Source organism: Talaromyces proteolyticus, assembly GCF_021365285.1.
Source record: "Talaromyces proteolyticus strain PMI_201 chromosome Unknown BGW36scaffold_4, whole genome shotgun sequence".
NCBI classification, from domain to species: Eukaryota; Fungi; Ascomycota; class Eurotiomycetes; order Eurotiales; family Trichocomaceae; genus Talaromyces; species Talaromyces proteolyticus.
In genome coordinates this window covers 1107175-1130918 of record NW_025764280.1, presented here as the reverse complement: position 1 = coordinate 1130918, position 23744 = coordinate 1107175, and the positions used below count along the sequence as shown (strand labels likewise).

General features: G+C 46.4%; 8 protein-coding genes across 8 annotated transcripts; 3 read left to right on the top strand and 5 right to left on the bottom strand.

Moving 5' to 3' along the window:
- Positions 1 to 180: 180 nt before the first annotated feature.
- On the bottom strand, positions 181 to 2623 carry BGW36DRAFT_395575 (polyadenylate-binding protein; the record flags this gene model as incomplete). The annotated part of the gene is made up of 4 exons (XM_046218056.1): positions 181 to 334; positions 386 to 1038; positions 1097 to 1171; positions 1223 to 2623. The coding sequence occupies 4 exons, from the start codon at positions 2621 to 2623 to the stop codon at positions 181 to 183; spliced, it is 2283 nt and encodes a 760-aa protein (XP_046074200.1).
- Positions 2624 to 3636: 1013 nt separating this feature from the next.
- BGW36DRAFT_292680 (IQ and HECT domain protein) lies at positions 3637 to 7402 on the bottom strand (the record flags this gene model as incomplete). Its single annotated transcript, XM_046210926.1, has 3 exons — positions 3637 to 4308; positions 4366 to 5374; positions 5436 to 7402. 3 exons carry the CDS (start codon positions 7400 to 7402, stop codon positions 3637 to 3639), a joined length of 3648 nt encoding a protein of 1215 aa, XP_046074199.1.
- Positions 7403 to 7685: 283 nt separating this feature from the next.
- On the bottom strand, positions 7686 to 8454 carry BGW36DRAFT_374249 (50S ribosomal protein YmL27). Its single transcript, XM_046215661.1, has 2 exons — positions 8206 to 8454; positions 7686 to 8153 (listed from the first exon to the last, which is right to left on the bottom strand). Exons 1-2 carry the CDS (start codon positions 8383 to 8385, stop codon positions 7989 to 7991), a joined length of 345 nt encoding a protein of 114 aa, XP_046074198.1. The 5' UTR covers positions 8386 to 8454; the 3' UTR covers positions 7686 to 7988.
- Positions 8455 to 8651: 197 nt separating this feature from the next.
- On the top strand, positions 8652 to 11572 carry BGW36DRAFT_291915 (Utp14 protein-domain-containing protein; the record flags this gene model as incomplete). The annotated part of the gene is made up of 2 exons (XM_046210877.1): positions 8652 to 11339; positions 11390 to 11572. 2 exons carry the CDS (start codon positions 8652 to 8654, stop codon positions 11570 to 11572), a joined length of 2871 nt encoding a protein of 956 aa, XP_046074197.1.
- Positions 11573 to 12608: 1036 nt separating this feature from the next.
- Positions 12609 to 15606, top strand: BGW36DRAFT_357152 (endo-1,3-beta-glucanase Engl1; the record flags this gene model as incomplete). Its single annotated transcript, XM_046213853.1, has 7 exons — positions 12609 to 12716; positions 12767 to 12859; positions 12911 to 13312; positions 13359 to 15089; positions 15143 to 15204; positions 15260 to 15522; positions 15554 to 15606. 7 exons carry the CDS (start codon positions 12609 to 12611, stop codon positions 15604 to 15606), a joined length of 2712 nt encoding a protein of 903 aa, XP_046074196.1.
- A 1119-nt stretch (positions 15607 to 16725) lies between these two features.
- On the top strand, positions 16726 to 18385 carry BGW36DRAFT_374245 (choline/ethanolamine kinase). The gene has a single exon (XM_046215660.1). It carries the CDS (start codon positions 16943 to 16945, stop codon positions 18074 to 18076), a length of 1134 nt encoding a protein of 377 aa, XP_046074195.1. The 5' UTR covers positions 16726 to 16942; the 3' UTR covers positions 18077 to 18385.
- Positions 18386 to 18622: 237 nt separating this feature from the next.
- BGW36DRAFT_459655 (ankyrin repeat-containing domain protein) lies at positions 18623 to 22287 on the bottom strand. The gene is made up of 5 exons (XM_046222055.1): positions 21944 to 22287; positions 21671 to 21888; positions 21502 to 21624; positions 21234 to 21443; positions 18623 to 21157 (listed from the first exon to the last, which is right to left on the bottom strand). The coding sequence occupies exons 1-5, from the start codon at positions 22093 to 22095 to the stop codon at positions 18690 to 18692; spliced, it is 3171 nt and encodes a 1056-aa protein (XP_046074194.1). The 5' UTR covers positions 22096 to 22287; the 3' UTR covers positions 18623 to 18689.
- Positions 22288 to 22505: 218 nt separating this feature from the next.
- On the bottom strand, positions 22506 to 23518 carry BGW36DRAFT_374242 (Glyoxalase/Bleomycin resistance protein/Dihydroxybiphenyl dioxygenase). Its single transcript, XM_046215659.1, has 2 exons — positions 22881 to 23518; positions 22506 to 22816 (listed from the first exon to the last, which is right to left on the bottom strand). The coding sequence occupies exons 1-2, from the start codon at positions 23218 to 23220 to the stop codon at positions 22758 to 22760; spliced, it is 399 nt and encodes a 132-aa protein (XP_046074193.1). The 5' UTR covers positions 23221 to 23518; the 3' UTR covers positions 22506 to 22757.
- Between the last annotated feature and the right edge of the window lie 226 nt (positions 23519 to 23744).

Below are 23744 nucleotides of genomic sequence, written 5' to 3'. Positions count from 1 at the left end.
TTTATCGAAACCAGGGATATCAGAATAAAGAGGAAAATAAGGTCATGTGGGTTAAAGGATAATAGAAGAACCGGAGATAAAGAAGAGGAAAGGTCATTAAAAATAAATGGGCGTCAAATCGAGCATGGAAGGCGCATCGCAGGAATCAATTCGCATCCCATCGGAAATGAGGCGAGCAGTTTACGACTTGGTCTCCTCGGTAGCCTCCTTAGCACTCTCCTTGGGCTTAGGAAGCTCACTGGATTCGTCACCTGGGCCCTTGCTTTTCATATACTCGTCATAAACATCGAGAGCCTCCTGAACCTTGGCACGGAGAGCAGACTCGTCGTCAATCCTATATTTTGTCAGTTTTCAATTCGAAGTCATGTTAATTGGTAAAACTTACAGGCCAAGAAGCTCGGTATTGTCCATCTCCAACAGCATACCAGTGATCTTGCCAGCAAGCTCAGGCTGTTGAGCCTGGATCTTGGGGTACAGAGCCTCACCAAGCATCTGTTTCTGTTGTGCTGATGGGGCTGCAGTCAGGGCTTGCAGAGTAAGCGAGCCAGAAGTACCTTCGGGGGCTGGTGCAGGAGCTCCAGCACCGGCGTTTTGACCGCGTCCACCTTGTCCTGGACGAGCATGTCCTTGTTGCTGAGGGATGCCACCGCGTCCCTGGCCAAAGCTTGGGCCGCCACGACCACTAGGAACATTTGGAGGAATACCCTGAGGAACCTGCCCACGGCCACCTGCACCTCGACCAAATTGCACCTGTGCCATCTGAGGGTAGCCCATGCCGTTGGGGATGCCGCCAGGTCCAGCCTGCATGGCACCAATTGGAATACCCTGGCTGAAGTTTTGAGGGATTTGCTGGTTAGGGTTGCCCATGCCACGACCACCTTGTTGAGGGAAGCCACCAGGGTACTGGCCTGGTCGTCCACCGGGGATACCAGCCATCACCATACCGGGCTGAGGAGCAAAAGCCATGCCACGCTGACCAGCGTTGCCTGGGATGAAACCTTGCTGTCCGGGTCCATAGAACACAGCAGGCTGCATGTACTGAAAATTGGAAACGTAGTCAGCAGAATTCCATTAACAAACAGTTACTAAAACTTACAGGGTGAGGCATTCCAGCAGCGGCAGCGGCCTGCTGCTGTCTGATGTTGTTACGAGCCTGAATACTAGCCTCGAGCTGTAATCATATTAGCAGGAGTAATTTCTCACGAAGAACATTGAATCTCACCTGGCTCTTGCGAACATCCTTGCGTTGGGCGAGAGCGACATAGAGAGGCTTGCCATTAACCATGCGTTGATTCATTTCAGTGACAGCCTTGGATGCCTCGTCTGGGCTAGAGAAGCAAACGAAGCCAAAGCCCTTGCTCTTCCCGAACAGTTTCTTATCAGACTTCTTGCCATCCTTCTTCTCCTTGTCCTCCTCCTGGTCTTTGTCTTCCTCCTCAGGCTCCTCGGACTCTTTTTCGGTCTCTTCTTTGCTAGACTCTTCCTTCTCAGAGTCGTCGGAAGAGCCACCGACGGTATCACGCATGACCTTAGCAGAAGTTATGGTGCCAAAGGTGCTGAACAGCTCACGGAGCTTTTCGTCGTCAATGTCATCAGTGAGATTCTTCACGTAGAGGTTAACGCCTTGGTATTTGGAGGCTTTCTCGAGACGAGCAGCTTCATATTGGCGACGAAGTTCTTCTTCACGCTCATGTTTCTTTTGCGCGCGGCCAACGTAGAGCTTTTGGCCTTGGAAGTCCTTGTCGTTCAATTCTTCAACGGCAGCCTGAGCACTTTCGTGGGTAATGTAGTTGACGAAACCGAATCCACGGCTCTTGCCACTTTCATTGTCCCGGCTAATGGTAGCGGAGGTAATCTCGCCGAATCTGGCGAAAAGCTCACTGAAATCCTCGTCAGTAACATCAAGGTCGATGTTCTTGACATAGACGTTGGTGAAGTTGGCCTTCATCTCTTCGAATTTGCTCTGACGATCCTTCTTCGAGATATGGTGGCCGACAAACACCTTCTTGTCGTTCAGTAACATGCCATTGACGTGCTTGATGGCATTGTTAGCGGCCTCGGCAGTTTCATAGTGTACAAAGCCGTAACCCTTCGAGTTGCCAAACTCATCCTGGGCGACCTTGCAGCTCAGAATGTTTCCAAAGGCAGCAAAGGTGTCATGCAGAGCCTTGTTGTCGATAGCAGTATCAAGGTTCTTGATGAAAACATTGCCCTGGCCAGTCTTGCGCAAAGCAGGGTCACGCTGAGACCACATAATTCGGCAAGGACGGCCCTTGATCAGAGTGTAGTTCAAGTCCTCCAGAGCACGCTCACCGTCAGCGGTGTTGTTGTAGTTGACGTAAGCGTATCCGAGAGAACGACGAGTAACGGCGTCGCGGCAAACTCGAATAGAAGCGACCTGGCCAATGGAGGAGAAAAGCTCGAACAGCATAGCCTCGGTCACGGAAGGGTCGAGCTCACCAACGTACAAGGAGGCAGAGTGAGGCTGGGCAGTGCTGGGAGTAGTAGCCGCATCGGGGCTGTCGCTTTCAGGGGCAACATTGGTGTTGATCGTAGTGCCGTTGGCGTCAGCAGCGCCGTTGGCGTTCTCAGTAGCGGGGGCTGCAGAGACTTCGGCGGACATTTTCAATGATATTTCCGATGTTTCCTAGATAAATAGGTGAAAAGAACTGGCAGAAGCGCGTTAGCTGCGTGCTGGACTGCAATGGCGATGACGCAAATATTTTGGGGAGGTTTGCTGGAGGGGCGTACCCTTTTGAGGAGGGGCGAAGAAGTACGCTGACTGGTACCTCTCAGGGAATTAAGCACGGATTCCAGAGAGCAAAAGTCGAGGAAAGTCGAGTACGTTGCAGACAGGACTACAGAACACGACTCGTGGGCAATGTGGTGGTGGTGATCACGAGATTATTTGTGGGAAGGAACCAGGTTGGTTTCTTGACACAAACAACGTTATGGTCACGACTGGAAATGGGCTTTTTTGGAGATTTTTTCGCTTTTTTTTTCGGTTTTTTGGTTTTTGAGTTTGAGGAAGGAGAGGGATAAGAGAAAGGGAGAAGAGTGCCAAATGCTGAGCAGAGGGGATTTGACAGATGGTGGTGAAAGAGCTTGGGATCTTTTCCACGGCGAAGGATGAAAGGGAAATTTTGTGAGCGTCTAGCCTGTTTTGGAAACAACGGAAATCTTGCTGGGTGGTTTTTTCGGCGCATCACGTGGTCACACCGTCCGGTACTCGGTTAGCGAGTCGCCACTGTATAGAAAACTGAGATACCAGTAATATTAATTTATAGGAAAGATTTTATTCATGTAGATATTTGCCTGTTAGTGATGTTATAAATATGTACATTTAAATTAAGTACTCGATGTGACCTAGTTTGTTTGGGGGTTACAACTTGTTCTGTGGCGTTTTAGATGGAAAATATAGTACTATCTTCAGTCTTCCATGTTCAGGTTCTTTCTAAGCTGGTCTTCCAGGCTCTTTATCGATAACATGCCTAATCTGTTGAAAATTGCATTCATTGTCTCGAATTAAAGAAATTTACAGGAAAAACAAGCGCCAAGGCTATGCGACATGCATCCGAAATCTATGTATATCCCTCGTCATACAGGTATGCATGAATGGAACTGCGGAATGCCAGCTCAGCTCAGATCGAAACCAGCTCCCGCATTAACGGCGTAAAGGAGTTTGTTTCTCAGGGTCTGGGCGTTGGCATAACGAGGCAGCTTCAGGAGGTTCACACAGGTACTCGTGCTGGGAAGTCGTTCCTGGTCTTCACTAGAATCCCGAATACTGAACCGGGGGTTAAGGTTGCTAAAGCCTAGTAAAGGCGCGCGGGGTGTCGAAGTCACAAATTTGAGTACCTTCTGACGTTCTTCGTTCGGCATGCTCTCCATCACCTGCCAGAATAACTTGATGGTTGGGTGTTCTTCGTTATCATCTCCGATAGTGTACACTCCGCCATATAATGTATTGCGTCTCAAGTCGGCCACATCTATTTCGCCTGCGTCTCCTCCAACAAGAGTTTGTAGCTCCGTTTGGTTGAACATGGATAACCATGAAGGTTGAATGATTTCACCAAGCCCCTTCAGAAAAGCAGCTGTTTGGAGCGCCGGTTGGTTTTGAAGCCGATGTCGAGCAATGTAAGAAATGTAGACCAGGCGATTTTGGTTGGTGACTTCAATATTGGCGCCACCGGGCTTCAATTCTTTGGTGATATTGCGAGGTTGGGACCCTGGAATGGGAACCGTGTCTGTCACAGTAAAGTTTAGGGCAAAGTCTTCAACGTCTCCGGGATAGTTTTTCAGTTGAAGCTGCTTTCATTAGTGGTCGCTCTAAATTTTAAAATAAGGTCACTGAGAATAACGTACTAATCCTTGATAGAGGCCTTCATCCAGATCTCTCAGATCATTCAAATTGGCCCTGTACGCGGACTCTTTTCTAGCGGATGTTGAGCCACCGGTGAGTGCCCACTTAAGCAGGAAGAAACCTGCGAAATGAACATCGACGAGAATTCCTTCGTAGAGACACTTCCCTATCACGCGGCCTAAAAACTCATAGCGCTTCAGTAAATCCCGAACGCCATCCGTAAATTGAGGACTTGTCTCTTTGATTCCCATCTGCCGTAAGACTTCCTTCCGTTGCTCCACAGCAGTTGGATTCGGATATAGTGAGTTTTGGTCATTTTCGACAAATAGATCTAGACCGTTTGAAGATATGAATGCCTCATTTGTCACGCTTGTTAGGAACTCTTTGGTCACTCCACCACCGTCGATCCCGGCCTCTACTGCACCAAACTTGTCAATGAAACTGATTTGGATTGGTTCCTTGAGACCCTCTCCAAGATCATAGAATTGATCAAAAGCATCTTCAAAAACACTATCGCGTCGGATGTTAGCGTGATGGCGACTGAGGATATCTTGCGCTGCGGCACCTCCATTCATGAGGCGACCCATTGATGCCGCAGAAACAGACATGCGCCATGCATCTGGATCGATATAGCCTTGTCTTCGCCTCATCTGATCCCGATAAATAAACTGCCGAAAAATTTGGACACGAGTGCTAAATGGAATAAAGAAGGGCATATTCCTGAGAATTTCCAACCTAGGTGCAATCGCTTCCATCTGTTTTCGTCGGGCGGCTTGTTGCTGGTGGCGTCTAAAGGCTTCTATGCGTCGTGCTTGCTGAGCACGACCGGTGCCGATGAGCCCAAGAGATTGATCGGAAACCTCACCCATGTAGTTATCTTCATACTGGTCCTCGTCTTCTTGTAGCTGATATCGGTTTTCTTCCTCCGCAACAACAGTAGGGATGAAGCCCTCCATATCAAAGCGAGCGGTCATTAGCCAGTGATCATCTGGAAGGAATTTACGGCGAGAACTATTGTCCATGTTATAAGCGCATGAATTTGGCAAAAGAGGTGGGGAGTTAGTGAACTTACTCGCGCTCATGAATCCCTCGTAAAAGTCCAGTCACTAGGCCTTTAAAATAATCTAGAGGGATTCCTGTTACCCCAGGCAATCCTTTTTCTTTGTTTTTCTGCTCCATATCCCGTACGGTAGGTAGTGGTTCCTGGGAAACAGAGGGTGTGAAATAGCTTCTGATGCCAGCAGAGTTCTGAGGGCCCTGAGTATCATCTAGATCTGCTGCATTCCAGTAGAGTGTAAAAGCAAGATTTTTCAAGAACACCGTCAAGTCCTTCACATCTCTCAAAGGCAACGCACTTTCCCTCGTCCATGATACCTTAATATCCATCTTCGTTGGTAGTGAGTCGCCGGAAAAGAATTCTTCATCATCCATGACCTTTAATAAAAATGTGTATAGTTCGAGGAACAATAAAATTATCGTCCAACTCTGTTGACGTTGTACGTTGTGCCGGGCGTCGTCCCCTGACACAGGCTGCAGCAAGGAAAGCACCTGTGTTGAGTCACGACTTATCTTCGCAAATAGATCAGTTGATCGGCTGATGTTCCAGAAATATTTAATTGCTGGAATTCTGGCATTTGTTTGCATCGCAGATGAGCCCATTGAGGTCGCCGATCCCAAGTAGAGCCACATTCGAATATCATCTCCACGACGAGGAAATACTCTTAGAAGTGTCAAAGCATATGAAGCCAGAGCTTTTGCATCTTCTGATGCGTCTAGTTCTGTGATTTGATTTTTGTCTCCAAATGTGCCGGGATTGACTTTGGACAATAAGCCTGTGATATTCTTCTGGTTCACCAGGCTAGTTATTTGTTCCTCAACAAATGCAGGCAATGGTAACTTCTGAGCTTCCTCAGATTCGAAAGAATCATCTGGCTCTAGGCGGCGCGAAACAAAGAGGGCTACTGAATTCAAAAGACTTGAGACCACCTTGACAAATTCGGGTTCTGGGGCTTCTTGAGTAGGGCTCCCACTGAGCGCAGATCGGCGGAAGTATATGAAGTAAGCCAACAGCCACAGGCGTGATTCAAGCTCATCACTTGCAGGCTGCTTTCCATCCAAGCTCTGCACGTAAGCGTCAAGACCTTTTGCTAGAAGTTTGTAGTTTAAATTCGATGCCATGGTATCCAGCTGACCAAGGTGGCTTTCTAGGTCCGGGATAATGAGATATTTCCGAGCAAACCATTCATAAGCTCCGAGTGTGTCTGCTGTAATTGGTTGTAGTAGTGCTAAAGTGCTTTTGACAAGAGACTCCTTGGAGTAGTTCAGTTTTTCCCTAAGCACCTCAGCGTTGGTTGTCAGGGCCACCATGGCTGTATAATATTCACTAGCAAGCTGCGCCATTTGCTTCGGTATGAGGCCTATCAAAAAGCAAAGTAGTCCAAGCAAATCCTCTCCTGAGAAGTAGGAATCTTTCGGACGAGATGCAAGCTTCAGGAGAAGTCGCAAAGTCGTCTTCGCTAAACGGGCTAGAAGTGGTGTCCATCCTTCCTCCGCTGACATTGTAGGCACTTCCTCGAGGGTTCGTTTGAGCGCGTGCGAAAAGTAGAGGAGGCGGAAGGCATCGCGGTCGTTTGATGTCTCGAAGAACTGTAGCAGCAGTCTGAGTTGCACCTGGCACTGGTCTAAAGAAGAGTATGGAATAACTGTATATGTCTGGACAGACACGCCACTTTCAAAACTTATCGCAGTTCCTGTACGCTCTTGTTCAGCCTTATCCCACTCTCTTCTCCACATCGCTCGTGAGGCTTTTCTGCTCAGGTGGCCCCGCCATGTCCTCTGTAGAACACGAGCTGCGCCGAGGCGTGCCCTTTCTTGTTGTCTGAGTAAACGCTCCTGCTGCGCGATAGCCAGCGTATTCTGGGCTCCGTGGCCATGTGCTGTCGGTCGTCCGGATGCTGATGAGGCGAAAGGGTTGATGTTACGGCCTGAGAGATTCACCTGGCGCGGCCGGCGCGAGCTCCCGGTGAAGGATTGGAACATAGCTCGTCGACAATCTAACAGATAAGTTTCCAAAGACAGATTCTGCAGACCGATACTTTCAAGTCATTTGGTAGCCTGTGTATCATCGTTTCAGGGCCCCGGCAGGCTGAGGGATGAGGTCAGAAGCCGGAAGAAGTTGCTGGATCCAAGAAGCTATGGCATGACAGATTAGGCGGGATGCTGCACAGCCTGACTAAGGGCCGGCGCCTGCCGATAAGCCCGGCCAGCCAGCTTATCGCTCATCCAATAACTATGCTTATTGAGAGCCTCATCAATCTTTTATTTTGTTTTATTATTGTAATAAATAGTGTATTTCTTGTCAGGAAATTAATGTACATATGCATGCTGCCTGGTTCCTATAACTCCACCTGCTTTGAGTGGTATAAAACAAGGACCCTGGTCTCCAAATAAATCCGGCTCAGCTTCTTTCTGCCAGGCACGTCATGAAAGGTCCTCTTGTTGCTCGATCATCGGTGGAAGTAATACGAGGGTATCTCGTATTACGAAACGTGTGTGAGGTTGTTTGGGTGATTCTTTCTCTTTTAGTGTCTCTGGACCCTTCCCAGTTCGTTGAAAGTCAACCCGTCTACTTCTCTGATCCGTTTTCCGCTGTTTCACCCGATCGCAACATGCTCTCGTATTCTGTATAGTTTCGAGTTTTCCATATCTCCAGGTAGTCTTTCCCCGTCATCAAAGGGGTCTTGTACTTCGAAGGCGTCTTGGAGAATGTTTTTGTGACAAACGGAGTGAGCTATCCGCAAGTAAGCAATGGGAAACCAGCAAGAATGGATTTAGCCACTTACCTTGAAATCCTTGAGATTTTCGGGAACAGCGTATGTTCGCACTTTGCGGTAATCGATAACGTACTCGCCGTGTTTGTTGAAAAACCCCATTGATCCGGACCTCGTTCCTTTGTAGTAGCCTCCATTGACCTGTTTGGTCGTCAGCCGCAGCCGCATCATCAAAGGCTGTGACGGCCTCATTCTGTCGAATGGTTGGTGCTGCGATGTGCTGGGGTTCAGTGACAGCAATATTAGGAGACCACAGGAGAGGATTGGGAAAATCGATGATCACGATGCAGTTTCCGCCCGGCAGAACACGACGCTAGCCAAAATAGCCCTAGTTAATCCAGAAAATTATCGGCCCCACAGCGTCTTCCAAAAATTCTTATCGGAAGAGCTCATTATTATTACTACCAGCTCCCTTTCTGCTGTTCTCTTGTTCTGTGGTGACGGAGCCCGTGGACAAAATGGCAGGTCGAAAGTCGCATGTGCTGAATTCCCGAGAGAAAAGCGCTCCAAAATTAAAGCCCAGGAAAAAGGCAAGTGGACTGAACGCCTTGGCTGTTGCGGAGCACCAATTTCCAACAAAAGCAAAATTTCCTTCTCACCGATTTGGCGAAGTCGAAGATTTTTCCAAACGAAAGCGAGATAACGAAGGCGATAGCCCGGATACGAAACGTCGGAGAACAGAGGACGATTCAGAACTCAGTGAGGACAACGGAAGCGACAGCGATGGCCATGAATGGAAAGTAGGGCAGGTCGATACCGACGATGATAGCGACATTGATAGTGATGATGCACTGGGGTCGAGTGATGAAGACCGCTTTGAAGGATTCACCTTTCGTGGGAGCTCTACAAATACCAAATCGAAACCGAAACCAAACCCTGGCTCTAACAGACGACGAGAAGTAAATCTTTCTGAAGAGGCCGCTGATGACGATGTATTTGGCTCCGAAGAAGGTGACGATGATCTTGGGGAAGGTGCAGTGGACTTAGCCACAGCTTGGGATATGAATATAGGAGAAGAGAGCGATGAGGACGCTGCAAGCGGCCCTTCGAAGCAAAAGAACCCTGCCAATGGCTTATCTGATACCCGCTCGGACAGCAGTAGCCAAGAAGATGATAGTGAGGATGAGGAGAGCGATATTGAGGACGAAACGGACCTATCCGTGTCGGACGACGACAACGCTGGGGATCAGGCTGGGCTCGCCAAGCTCCGAGATTTTGTCGGTTCTATTCAAACTGCCACTGGCAAAGAGCGTTCGGGAAAGTCCAACCGAGGGCAAGAAAAGGCTACGCCCACTGAATATGGCCTGACATCTGCTCGAAAGCTTACCGTTTCAGACCTCATGTCTTCTGTAACGGATTCACAATTGAAAAGCTCACTCAAACATCTTGATTCGGCGGTGTCATCGAAAACCGGTTCCAATGGAAAGTTGACTGTGCCTCTACCTAAAAGACAACAGGATAGAATCGAGCGCACTGCAGCTTTTGAAAAAAGCAAACAGACTTTGAACAGGTGGATCGATACCGTGAAAGCAAATCGAGAGGCCGAGCATATATCCTTTCCTCTGCCGGATCCCCACGAGCAACAAGTCTCCCGTCTTGGCCCAGTCAAACCACAAACAGATCTTGAAAGTACCATACAATCGATTCTTGTCGAGAGTGGCCTTTCAACAAACGAGAAATCAGCTGAAAAGCAACTACTGGCCGCTGAAGAATTACAGACAAGGAAGATGTCACTTGAAGAGGTTCAAGCTCGCACTGCGGAGCTTCGGAAGCGTCGAGATCTGCTGTTTAGAGAGGAGATTCGTTCCAAACGAATCAAGAAGATTAAAAGTAAATCATACCGTCGAGTTCATCGCAAGGAACGTCAGAAAGCAGAGGAATTAGAAAGACAGGCGTTAATCGATGCGGGTGTCGATCCTGACCAACTAGATGGAGAGGATTATGATCGACGGAGAGCAGAAGCACGAATGAGCACTAAGCACAAAGAGAGCAAATGGGCAAAAAGCCTGAAACAGACTGGACGTACTGCTTGGGATGAAGATGCCCGGGCTAGTATGGCAGATATGGCAAGAAGAGATGAAGAACTACACAGGCGAATTGAAGGGCGAAGCGTTAGACCTGATGATGACTACCTGGGGTCATCAAGTTCAGAATCTGAGGACGAGGAAGATATTTGGGACGAAGAAGAGCGCTCTAAATCAGAGTCCCGGAAACTGGACCGGGATCTAGAGACGATCGATGATGCTGACTCGGAAAGGTTGAGAGGACCGCATTCGAAATTACTTGAAATGGGTTTCATGAAAAGAGCCGAGGCAAACAGAAAGCAGCAAAATGATGAAGAAATTAAACAACTTCGCCGGGAACTCAACGGGGAAGATGAGTCTGACGACTCGGAACCCCAAGAAGGACGGCAAAGGTTTGGTAAATCGAAGACTGAAGCAAGCAAACAATCAAGGGCACCCCAGAACAAGAATGAATTTGAAGAGACCGTTGCGTCTGAAGATGAAGAGTCTATCAATGGGGCTACAGAAACGCTTGAAAATACTGCTTCTAGCAAAGGCAATAGCAAGTCAAGCCGTGGAGGTATCACCAAGACAACCAAATCAGCAAATGCTAAGGCTGCTACGAAAAATGCTTCACTGGAAGATGACGTGGTTGAGAATCCTTGGCTAGTTCAAAGCACTCGGAATAATCGGAAACGCCAAACTGGAAACACAGATCAAGTCGTCGATATTTCTATTTCTAGTCAAGTTGCACCCTCTGCTGACAGCGCCAAAGCTGCTGCACGTGTGTCGAAGGTGCAATCCAACAAGCCTCATACAACTCGAGACAACGACTCAAGCGATAGTGATGATGACAGCGTACCGGTGCTTCTTAAAAACCATGACCTCGTGAAGAGAGCCTTCGCCGGAGATGATGTTGTCGAAGAGTTCGAGAAAGAAAAACAAGAAACCATCGAGGAGGAAGGCGATCAGGTTATTGACAACACGTTACCGGGATGGGGCAACTGGACTGGTGCAGGAATAAGCAAGAAGCAGCAAAAGAGGCAAAAGCGTTTCCTGACCAAAGTTGAGGGAATCAAACCCGAGCTGCGTAAAGATGCGCAACTGGGACATGTCATTATCAATCAGAAGCGAGTAAAAAAGGTATCTTTGATTGTCTTTGTGGATGATTGTACATGGCTAACACGATCTAGAATGCGAAGTATATGGCTACGCAACTGCCGCATCCTTTCGAGAACAAACAGCAATACGAGAGATCTCTTCGTCTCCCTATTGGACCAGAATGGTCTACATCGGACACGTTCCACGAGGCGACCAAACCCCGGGTATTGGTCAAGCAAGGCATCATCAAGCCCATGCAGCGGCCGCTTTCTTGATCATCCTCTATACAGATGGATCCTAAAGTATCTTGCAGGTCCTCACTTAATGATTACTTGGGTGTACCGTGTGAAAGTATCAAGGGAGTTTGCTAGAAGTATCTTTAATCACTTGATACATTTCCACCTCGAGAGCCGAAATCATCCACAGCAATCCCTCAATAAAATCTTAGCCGATCATATATATAGAAGGGCATGACAGATTTTTCAGTAACAAGTAATAAAAGAATCTACATGTGTACAATTCTTGGTAGAGAATTCTTTCCCATCTTCCGTCTCGGCTTCGATATGACCATCTTATAGTTGTATGGAACCGAACCGATAACCAGACTAAAATCACCAACCTATAAAACCCCCTCTAGTCACACTTTTTTTTTTTCTCCCCGGAAAATGCACTACTGATTATAATATTCATTATTTTTGTGGTCCGGATATTTGGATCGTCAGGCACCGCATGATTGACTAGCCACGGGTGGGGTTCCCCACTACAGCGATTGGCGGGCCAACATGCCAGGGCATGGTGCTCACCACTACATGCAGCTTACTCCTCCATACTTCTTCTTGTTTCACCTATTTTACCTTTCAGAGGGCTCTTTCTAGCCTAGCCCTCAGCCGTGGACATTCCACGATTGCCGGATCACAACTGTATTTGCTACTAGACGGTCGATTTTGTATGCACCTCCCGCATTCCGCACATTATAGTCGGCTGCTCTAGCCTCCTTGAAGATTCATATCGGTAGGTGAAATAAACAAACCGTTCGGTTTATACCTCTCTTTCGTCCTCAGCCCATTCTTGTACTCGATGGCTGTCCATGTTCGCGGCAAAGTGATTGTTTTTGCTCTTTCAGTCCACCATTTTCGAGTTTCATTCAAACTCGTCAATTGATTGTCGCTCTTTTGTCAAGTTTTCGAGTCTGTCTTTTTCGCAAATTGATTACCACCGTCTATGAATAGACATATTATTTTATTACAGCTCTGAATCTTCATTCATTTGATTCTGAATTTTGCTATATCCTATATTTGAATTACCCTCATCATGCAACGCCACATTACTTGGCTTTTTCCCTTCGTACTAACATGGTCACAGGCCATACAAGTGGCTTCCTGCTATCAAAAACGTGAGCACGTGTCAATAGCTTCATCTGTAAGTATTTGTTACATGTGTCTGGCTACCTATCTAATGATAATGTTTAGGTCGACGGACAAAGTGCTCAAAGCACTACGTCGTTCACGACACTTTACCCTCCTCAGAACTCCTTTAGGGTATTAAAAGCTGACACGAAAGGTGTATGTACTGTCCACGTGTGTACATGATTTTTATATTGACCGTTCCGGTAGGTTTACAACACGCAGCTCGAGCGTGAAGGACATCCGTCTTTACTGCCCTTCCCTCTGCCTTCAATTGACCTTGGCATCGGTGGTAATGCGGGAGTTGTAACTGAAACCCCATCTCCTACTGGAAGTTCTGATGAGTGGACCACAACCGTTATAGAGACTGTAACTGTCACTTTGCCATTGAGTGACCCTACTTCTGTGTCAAGCCAGGGAACACCACAGCCGTCTACTCCGGCGTCTACCACTCAGACCCTCGCATCTCCAGTACACGCAACAGAAACTCCGCAATCTGCCGCCAAATCTGCCAGCATGAATGGACAGGATGTTTTCGAGACAGTGTCTTTGGATGCCGTCCCATCGAACATTCCCACTAAGAATGACCATCCGGTACCACAGCTTGGAATTGTAAGTGTAGCCACAGCAAGGACAATCAATAACTAACAGTCACTAGGTCAACACTACGTCTCCCGTAGAAACTAACAAGTTCTATGCAAATTTCTTCCTCGGAAATCAGACTACCCCATCATTTACCCATCCTTATTCATTGTCATGGGCAAAGGGGTCAGGAGCAGCAGAAAGCTGGGGAATGGCTATTTCTCATACCGACATGAATCAATTGGTTTACGGCAATTCCAGTCAATCCATTCCAGGAAACCCTGTTGAATACTACCTCAATCCTATTGGCCTCCAGTCTCTTATCATGTCTGCGAAGGAATTGGGGAAGACAAGTGTTCTAAACACTGACCGCATGACGGGGTTTTCTGCTGATGTTATTCTAAAACCTTCCAATGGATCAACTCAAAGCATTACCTTCCCTGTTCTCCAGGGCATGGGTTTTGTAACGGGAATTTACTCTGGCTTGCAACCCCAGATCCAAAGCAGCATCTTGTTCCGAAACGTTGTGGTAGCCGGTTCTCCACGGCCAGGTACTTATAAATATCAAATCACTCTCGAAGACAGCAAGGATTGGCTCATGTATGTCACACCGGACGACGGAATGGCACCTAATTTCAACTTCACTACGTCGACCACCACCCTTCAAGGCCCTGCTGGCTTTTCCGGTACTATTCAAATCGCAAAGAACCCTGCTGGCGCTGGAGGTGAGGCAGTCTATGACCAATCAGCCGGCGTATATGCAAAGACTGCTACTATTTCCGGTGCCGTGACTGATTCCACCGGCACATACACGCTAAGCTGGGAGAAACGAGGAAATAGCACCACCAATACTCCCTTGCTAATGTTCGCCTTTTCGCACCACATGCAATCGTTTGACGCCAATACAAAGAGCGGCTTACAAGCAGTTCAACTCCATACTACAACCAAGGGAAACGCCACTGCCTTATTGGCAGACAGCTGGACTATGACCGAGCCAAATCTTCCAGTAGACATGGATTTCGCGCCCTGGTCACCCTCGTTTGGCAGCATTTCGAAACTTTCTCCTGATGTCATTCAGACTGTTTTGGACTCTGCAAAGGCTGAATTGACCCCAGACGTAGACGCACAGAGCAACCTGAACAGTATGTACTACAGCGGCAAAGTTCTCAGCAAGTTCGCAACCCTCGTCTACACAGTCAATACCCTCGCCAATGACCCTCAGACCGCCGCAGCGACGCTTGATGGTCTCAAAAAGGCTTTTGCCCGCTTCGTAGACAACCAACAGCAATACCCGTTAGTCTACGATAATGTGTGGAAAGGCGTCGTGTCCAGCGCCGCCTTCGTGACCAATGATTTGAACCAAGACTTCGGGAACGGCGGTTACAATGACCATCATTTCCATTACGGATACTTCATTCATGCCGCCGCCATAATTGGCGCTCTAGACCCATCCTGGATTGACGCGAATAAGGCGTGGGTGAATATGTTGGTTCGCGATGCTGGTAATTCCGCATCAAATGACCCTTCATTCCCCTTTTCGCGTGCTTTTGACTGGTTCCATGGCCATTCTTGGGCTAAGGGACTTTTCGAGTCGGCGGATGGTAAGGATGAGGAATCAACGTCGGAAGATGCCATGTTCGCCTACGCCGTTAAGATGTGGGGGAAGACGAGTGGTGATAAGAGTATGGAAGCACGAGGAAATCTGATGCTGGCTATCCTCCGACGAAGTCTGAGCAATTACTTCTTGATGGAAGACAATAACTTCAATCAACCCCGAGACTTTATCGGCAACAGGGTGACTGGTATTGTGAGTACTAAACCGATCTTTATTTTAGTGCAGCAGGCTAATTCATCCCCCAGCTCTTCGAAAACAAGGCCCATCATACAACCTACTTCGGCACCAACCTCGAGTTCATCCAAGGGTAAGCATACACCCGACATATCAATCGTTATAAGATAGTCACTAACTAAAACCAGCATTCACATGCTCCCCCTCCTCCCTTCATCAGCCTACACACGCAACCAAAGCTTCGTTGAGCAAGAGTGGAATTCAATGTTTGCCGAACAAGCCTGCGATCCAGCCTCGGCCGTTGCCTCTGGGGGCTGGAAAGGGGTGCTGTACGCGAACAGAGCCATTACCAATCCACAAGAATCGTATGCGTTTTTCAAACAGTCCAATTTTAACTTGACCTGGATTGATGGCGGGGCCACGCGGACGTGGTATCTTGCATATGCTGCAGGTAAGAAGAAGAGGTTTACCCGTTTTAACAGGTTCGGAGCTAATACTAGTTGACATGCTAGGTCTCAATGGCGGCACGATATAAAGTGAAAATTCCTTCGATTATAACGATCGATATATTAAGAAACTTACTTTATTTGGCATGGGCTTCATGAACATTGTTTTGTTTGTTGTGCAGTTGGGCGATGTTTCTTATACATAGTTATTGGCTTGTGGTTTGAATGTTAGAAAATTAATAAACATAGACGGTCCAATGTGGTTCTAATAATTAATGCTATCAATTATTTACACGATCATTGCCGTTCTAGACATCCATTGATCAATACTCAATATTGCAGTATATAATTTGAAGTGTCTAACCCTAACATCATCCTATCCACCGATAGCGTTACAATGCATATCCTATTGAAACCATGAATGATTTAAACGACATAGAATAGTATTGGTTATATATAGGTAATTCTGGTGCAATTTGGCTTTACAAATTCAACCTCATGGGCGGCTCACCTACATTCGGGTGTGTCGGCCATATCGGTGCATGTATCCGCAAATGAAGCTAGTTACAAACAGTTGACCCATCTTACTAACCAACGCATCTAGCAGCCGTCACGCGGCCGTCACGCTTTCAAGTCCTGTCATGTTCTGTTCCATCCTTCTAGCATTAGCATAGCTGCAACGTCTATAGATAGAGACATCCTCAGCAGCATGCAAGTTATATTGGTGATACGACTCAAGAAGTCATATCCCTCATTTTGAAGGAAACTGGCCAAATAGATTGTGCGTACTTGAAAACAAAAACTGGTTGCCTAAATGTGAGTCATATGTCATGGTCCACCAATGTTTTCGACCCTGAACTAGTCATCATTTCTGTCATTCATGGGCCATGTCATTAATTTCGGTCATTTTCTTACATGTAGGTAGTACTGCATTCGCTTGAATGGATGGTTGATTGTTTTCACATTGTTTTCACATTGTTGACGCAATTGTAACGCTGTAGAGATATTCTAGAGTTAAGCGTGAGAATTTCAACAAAAGTACGAATATTAGACCCTTCTTGGGTTCAAATTGAGAATCTTTTTGTGTCTAATTGAGCTGTTCATAGGAGGGGTGTCATGACGGTAATTTCGGAGGGGACCCTCTTCAATGTTGGGGACTAGTAACATGGGGTGTCGTGTCCACAGAGCACGTTCCATGCATGCATGACTCACAAACCTCGGCGGATGACGCACAAACAAGGAACGTGCCTTTTTGTATCTAAAACAATTGTATGGAATTTCATCAGGGGGTTTTCCAAATAGATAAGCCCCGTTCTATCGCAGATGTGAAAAGATTGTCTCCATCTTATGTCTGCTATTAGTCTGCAGTACTTGTTTAAAAACTACACCTTCTAGATTATCATTGTCTCATAAGGGCACGACAAGATGGCAACCTGCACAAGCATCCCTCTGGCTATTCCAAAAGATGGCTCACTGACAAAGGCTATGATCAAAGATATTGTCGGCACGTTTCTCACCAGCGAGTGGCCAAATGTGGATCCAGAAACGCTCGTTGTGACAAAAAAAACTGGATACGCAAACACAAATTGTGTAGTAGAACGACCAAATCCAAAGGGTGACACACATTCAGAACCTCTTAAGGTATTCCTCAAGATCCACGGCGCACTTGATGGAGAAATTGAGGTGTTAAAACACTTGGTTCCAAATAAGCACGAAGAGGCACAACTATGCTATGACTACGGCCAATCAGGTCTTGGCCCCAAGGTGTATGGCTTTTTTCAGACACAGGATGGCACTTTCGGAAGGGTCGACGAGTTCTTGGACGCACGCAGTTTGGAGCCAGAAGATGTGGAAGACGCAAATATCCGAGCCGAGGTTGCCAGAGGACATGCCGTATTTCACTCCATGGAGACACAACTGAAGAAAAACCCGATTCAGTCATATTACGATGCAGTCACCAGAGAGCTTGCAAGGTATCATAAGATGAACAAGCTGAAGAGGCTGGCGAATGAAGGAGGAGTCAGCATGGACCATCTCGTTGATTATGACTTTGTGTCCAGATTAAGACGGGTCACAGACAGGCTGGAATCCATCGAAGGAAAAAAAGGATGGTGCATCCACGATGTTCAATTCATGAATGTGCTGGTGAAGAACAGCCCCAATCAAGGAGAAAGCAAAATTGTCCTCATTGATTTTGAGTTCGTCTTTCAGAATTACCGAGCGTTCGACATTGGTGGGCACTTTTTGCAAAAGATGTTCAAGTGGTTTGACGAGGAGAACAAGATTGCTAACTGCCGACCTTACACAGAAGAGGAGAAGAGGCACTTTTGCGAGGAATATTCAAAGCAATGGAACGAGAAGACTGGCGACTCGGATACAGGGGAACAAGTTTTTATGGAATCTGAGCTGGGTTTCATGCTGGCTATTACATTCGAAATTCGTAACATGCTCTGTTTTATGGATCAGGATGGTGATAAGGACCCGTTGAACCTGCTGGGGCTTAACAAGTTGTTTGAAGAGTTTGTCAAACAGTATAAAAAGCTTGGACTAGGAAGCTAAGAGCACTTCAGTTAATATAGTATTCTAACAACGCATTTCAGGGTTAGCTTTAGATGGACATACCAACCAATCTATCTCGCAAACTCCACGACCTTATCTACGACCCTCCCTAGAGCATCCGTAGCTCCACTCTCCTTCTTCGGCTCTATTGCTCTCTCCCTATAGCCGTCGTTCATAAAGACTCGACAACAACCCTTCCCTTACCATCTCTGGCGTCGGTGCCTGAGCTCGCAGGCTCACGGGTAGACCGGCCCATTGTTCTCAGAGAATAGTACCTTAGATAGTACATTATGCCCGATAGGAAATGTGACCCTTATGCTTTCTTAATTCCAATGAAAATTAGATAAGAAATATACTCACACTTTCTATAGAGTCCTATTATATCTAAATATAAATGATTTCTATAAAATTCAGTCGTATAAATTTAATCCTATAGATGGCTAATTTATATTCAGGTGTCGGCTGTATTGGCTATATCAATACTGACCGGACTAGCAGCAAATGAAGCCCCAAACAGTAGACCCAATCTTACTAATAATTGAGGTGAGATAGTTTAGATGGAGTGGATGGAGAAGGTCAACGCATCTAGCAGTCATCACGCTTTCGAGCTCCTTCATGATCTGTTCCATCCATTTAGCGCCAACATATCTGCAACATCCATCAATTCTGAGTTAGAGACGTCCTCAGTTGTTTGTAAGTTAGATTGGTGATACGACTCAAGAAGTCGTTTCACCACGTTGTGTCCATTCTTAGTCGCTCTTTGAAGCGCTCTCTCATAATAAACTTCGAAGATGGTGGTTGTCTGCGCACCAGCATTAAAAAGCAACTGGAGTATATCCAGACGACCGTGTTCAGCCGCTCCTTCAAGCGCGGTTCTGCCCTCAAATGGTGCTGGTAGGGCATTGACGTCCGCACCTTTTTTGATAAGAATTTGTGCAATTCCAAGAAAGCCCATGATACTGGCAAACTGAAGTGCCGTCGCCCCGTATCTTAACGCTGGCGCTGCGTTAACATCTGCCCCACGCTCAAGGAGGAGCCGTACGATTTGAATGTTTCCCTTTCTTGATGCTATCTGGAGGGCGGTGGATTTAGCTCCTCGCGATGCAGTGGAGTTCGGATCAGCGCCATAGTCCAGCAGGGTCTGCACGGTGTCTAAACCTCCACATTGAGCGGCCAGTTGCAAAGGGGCATATTTTATTCCAGGCCCGAGTGTATTTATTTCGGCCCCCGCTTCCAAAAAGATCTTTACAGCTGGAGGATTCTTGCATATCGCCAGCAAAAGTAGAGTTCTCTTTTCACATCGATATTGATATGAGCAGTATTCGCGGAGCCGAACAGTAGTGTTTGGATCTGCGCCTGCTTTAAGGAGGAGTTCGATCGGTTCAGTGTTTTTCACTCGAATTGCTTTCTGAAGGGCATCATGATCACTGGTATCGGAGCCTTGATTAAGAAGGTATCGAACGATATCAATATCTCCCCATTCAATGGCCTCTGAAAGTGGGGACGACACACCAAAACAGTCTGGAGGATTGTTGACAGAAGCACCGGCTTCTACAAGATATTTGACCATTATTGAATCTTTCCTCTGGAGTGCAGCGCCAAGTGGAGTTGTACAATCACAGCATTTGTCATAAGATAAATCTTTGCCAGAATAGAAACGTTTGCTACCCAAGGCGTTGACATCCGCGCCTGCTTCAATAAGTGTACTTATAACGGTATATTCTCCCCATTCTACTGCTGCCACTAAAATAGAACTAGGTGAGGCGTGGTCATTGTTGCAATGAAAGTCCAAATCAACTGCGGCTCCCGCATCCATTAGTTTCTGAAACAGCGTTGTGTTCTTTGCATTGATTGCTGCAATGAGTGCAGTCTGGCCAAGCTCCGTTTTTACTTCCAGATCTGTTCCCACGAACAACAGCATATCAACTATATCCACTTGTTCTCTGGATACAGCATAGTATAATGCGGAGCCAAGATTTTGAATCACAACTGTTCTGTAGCTGAAATCAACGTCAAAAAGGCGAGACAGAATTTCAAAATGGCCGTCGTGTGCACACGTCTCAATTGCCTTCATTAGCGCATTACAACCCTTGACAGGCACATTCCGGTCTATGGGATAGTCGGGCAAAGTTATGTTCCCCCGATAAGTAGCCCCCCAAGGCAATTCTTCGGCTGAAGCCAAATCGGTAGATGGTTGGAGAAGAGCAGCTACTTCATCGAAACTGTTGTCAGAGACATTTTTTATAAAACTCTGGATGACATCTTTTGGCAACGGCACCCTTTTTTTGGATTTTCTCAATGAGGATTCGGTCCCTTTAGCTCCTGCAGATATCAGAAAACTTGCCAGCCGCAACAATTCTTTTCTCATCGCTATCTCAAGTACCGTACAAGACCGACCACGGTAATGAATAGAAGCATTAGGGTCAGCATCCGCGGCTATAAGGATGCGTGATATTTCCAACGCCTCATCCTCAAACTCTACTAAAGGTTCATTCGCGAATTTCAGCTTATCAAACGCATGGTAGTCAATGCGGATACAATTTGAAAGGGCTGAGGAGGTACAATTTGGTCGAAAGTGAACATCAGCGTGCTGGGAGACTAAATAATCCACCAAATCAATATGATGAAGTAAGGATGCTGCTGTAAGAGGAGAGTTGTGACCCATGAGAACAGCAGTGGCCGTATACTCTCTACCACGTTGAAATTGGGACCCAAACGCGGAGTTAACGTCTGCACCAGCTTGCACTAGGATTCTAATGAAATCGATATCGACATGGCGATACTTTTCTCTCCACAAATACTCATCAAAGCCATCTTCTCCCAATATGGCCAACACCAATAGTCCATTCTCAAGAGTGGTATTTGCACCAGCTTTGATTAAAATCTGGGTTAACTCCCTATCCCGATATAAGCAGGAAAGTTGCAAAGGCGTGAACAGCATGGATCGCCCGTAGGCGCCGTATTTGAAGTAGACATCGTGAGGATAGCCGTAAAGCTGTAACAATCGCTTAACAACAAGGAGATCGCAAGATTTTATAGCAAGCGGGAAAAGCTTCTCAACAAATGAGTCTATAGTAGGACCTTGTATAGATGAGAGGCTATTAAGAAGTTGCTGAATAGGCCATTGTAGTTTCTCATACATGTTCAACCTCCTTACCTGCCCAGGAAAGTTGTTTGATACCAGAAATACCATTAGCGATAGCATTTGAAAGGTCGTATCCTGACTCAAGGACGTAGCGAGTCAGGATTTCATTTGGTACAAGGGAATCAATGATAGTCGTTGTAGTAGTATTAGCTAAACTGTAATATCCTTGCTTGATGAAGAAAGACAAATTTTCCAAGGTTCTTTCGGAAATCATCGCAGGTTCTGTCATGTGTTAGAGTAATGTTCTTTGCATAGCCCTTGATCCGTTGTATTAACTCACTGATTATCATATCCAGCTGATCCTGAAATTGTAAAATGGACAAATATGGAAGATTGACCAAAAACCCGGGTTCCGATTGAGGTGATAAAATTTCAAACCCGCTGGGTGTTGGGGGGTTGGATTCTAAAAACTTATGAGACGAAAGTTTACGTTGCTAGAGCATCCTTACCTTGACCGAAGGACTCCAACGTTGTCGTAAATCCATAGACTGAAAGTATTCGTCGCATCTTCTCCTTAGGCACCAATTTCCCGTTCATTAAAATGATAGGATCAGGTTTGCCTTCTCTTTGTCGTTTAAGACACTTGCGAGCAAGTTTCTTCAAGTCTTCTCCTTTCTGGTATTTACGAAATCCCCAGTCTCTCAGATGTTTCTGGTATTGCGAGTTTCTGCAATCGCTTAGTTTCCTATTGTACCATCAAAACAGTATCACTTATCACGAACGAGGCGGAAAAGTTGTAGCCATTTTTCATGACTTCTATGACGCCTCCAGGCCCTCGGAGCGGCAAATTCTCATCAATGTACAAAGTCCGTATTGTTTCTTTGAACTCGGACCAGTTGAGTCGAGATTTTTTCCCCTTTGTCGGTTCACACATTGTGGATGCTTTCAAAATGATAGAGATTCTAGCTCTGAGGCACGCAGATTGCAGGGAAACGCAGCTTTTAAATGTGACAATTCACTTGACCGGAAATAGGTCCCAGCCATCACCAGGCCTTCATTGGTCAGTTCCAAAAGCCTTGTACACTGTGGTTGGGGGGTACATCCTGAGCCCACCTTCGTTAGTCACCGACCAGGGTAGATGCAGTAATCTTTTTGCTTTTTTCTTCCTCGACCAATGTCGGGTTGGTCTGTGCATGCGGCTGCATTTCGCTACTAGCTAGCAGTCCCATTGGTGACGATTTCGCACATGAACAGATAGTTACCCCATCAATGTTAACACAGGGATCCTCCACTCTCTATGCAAGTTTAGTATCAGATAACCTGATCAACACTGTTTTTTGCTTGGATAAATATCAAATACCATTAATTTATTTAATTTATTCCAGAAGTAGCTATACTATAGCATTACCTAATAAATAATGTTTCATAATTAAAACATCCTTATTCAACATACTAAATAGCATGCTCAATTACAAATGGATCATGACAATAGTTGCCACCAAAATTGAACAATAAGTGTTCAACAATCAAAGCCTTATCTTTAATCTAGATATTGCCCTGGTACTTATCTCGGTAGAACTCTAAAATAGTAAGAGATCAAGGTGTAAAACAAACCACCTCAATATTATTCCCGTCCAAATCTAGGATGTAGGCAGCTGCCAACCAGATGATATTAGTTTCCTTCCATCGCTGCCTCAGAAACTCAAGAATCCCACATACCATAGTAATTTGGAAAAAAGGATCGTACTCCTGGCTTGCCATTATCTTTGCCCCCAGCCGCAAGACCGAGCTGATGAAATTCCTCCACCTTCTGACGTTCTGCGGTGTAGAACGATACATGTATAGGAGTAGGCTTAAGTGAATGATTATTCTCGGGCCCAGGTGTATGCTCGCGGAGCCAAAAACAGGGAATTGGTGCTGACTGAGGCTTCTCAGTTGGCCCCAACCCAACAACGGTAGGAAAGCGCATCACTTCGAACCCCAGAGGGGCTAGGGTTTGGAGGTAGAAGTTTACCGACTCTTCAAGGTTCGATACACGGATGGAGACATGGCCGAGCATGATAATTGAGGTGAATACTTTAAAAAGCTAAGTTGAAGCAGAGAAAGTTGAATGAACAAATACACACAGAGATTCGAAACCAGCTTGACCTTTTTATTCTCGTATCGATTGATCGTGCCCCACTGACGCTGATGCCTAGGCTAGCCTCATACGTTAAGTAAATTACATGTGCGTGGCAGCGATAGGCTCCCAGCTAACTTCACTTCTACTAGCTCAAGGCAGTAAGCTCTCAGCGGCGAGGCATGATTAGTCAATGAGAGAGTAAAGGAAGTTTCGGTTCTCTTTATATAAATGTGGTGGTGTATTCATACGCTAACCTCTCCTCTTAAGGAAAAGCTGCAGTTGACATGCCAGTTATATAAATAAGCGGGGCCATAAAGTTTTGTCCAACCAATGTCGGGTTGGTCTGTGCATGCGGCTGCATTTCGCTTCCTAGCTAGCAGTCCCCATTGGTGTATATCAAAAACTCGGATTTCCAAAAGCCAAAACAGCCCCCCGCTTCGTCACAGACTAGCAACGCACGA

Excerpts from the sequence above, each read along its gene's own strand:
- BGW36DRAFT_374249 (XM_046215661.1), bottom strand. The coding sequence starts at position 8,385 with ATGAGGCCGTCACAGCCTTTGATGATGCGGCTGCGGCTGACGACCAAA. Across the intron at positions 8,154-8,205 it reads AAAATCTCAAGGATTTCAAG|CTCACTCCGTTTGTCACAAA; the intron begins GTAAGTGGCTAA and ends ACTTGCGGATAG.
- BGW36DRAFT_374245 (XM_046215660.1), top strand. The coding sequence starts at position 16,943 with ATGGCAACCTGCACAAGCATCCCTCTGGCTATTCCAAAAGATGGCTCA.
- BGW36DRAFT_459655 (XM_046222055.1), bottom strand. The coding sequence starts at position 22,095 with ATGTGTGAACCGACAAAGGGGAAAAAATCTCGACTCAACTGGTCCGAG. Across the intron at positions 21,889-21,943 it reads GGCTACAACTTTTCCGCCTC|AAACTCGCAATACCAGAAAC; the intron begins GTTCGTGATAAG and ends AAGCGATTGCAG. Across the intron at positions 21,158-21,233 it reads CAAACAACTTTCCTGGGCAG|GTCCTACTATAGACTCATTT; the intron begins GTAAGGAGGTTG and ends CATCTATACAAG.
- BGW36DRAFT_374242 (XM_046215659.1), bottom strand. The coding sequence starts at position 23,220 with ATGCTCGGCCATGTCTCCATCCGTGTATCGAACCTTGAAGAGTCGGTA. Across the intron at positions 22,817-22,880 it reads CTTTTTTCCAAATTACTATG|CTGCCTACATCCTAGATTTG; the intron begins GTATGTGGGATT and ends TCTGGTTGGCAG.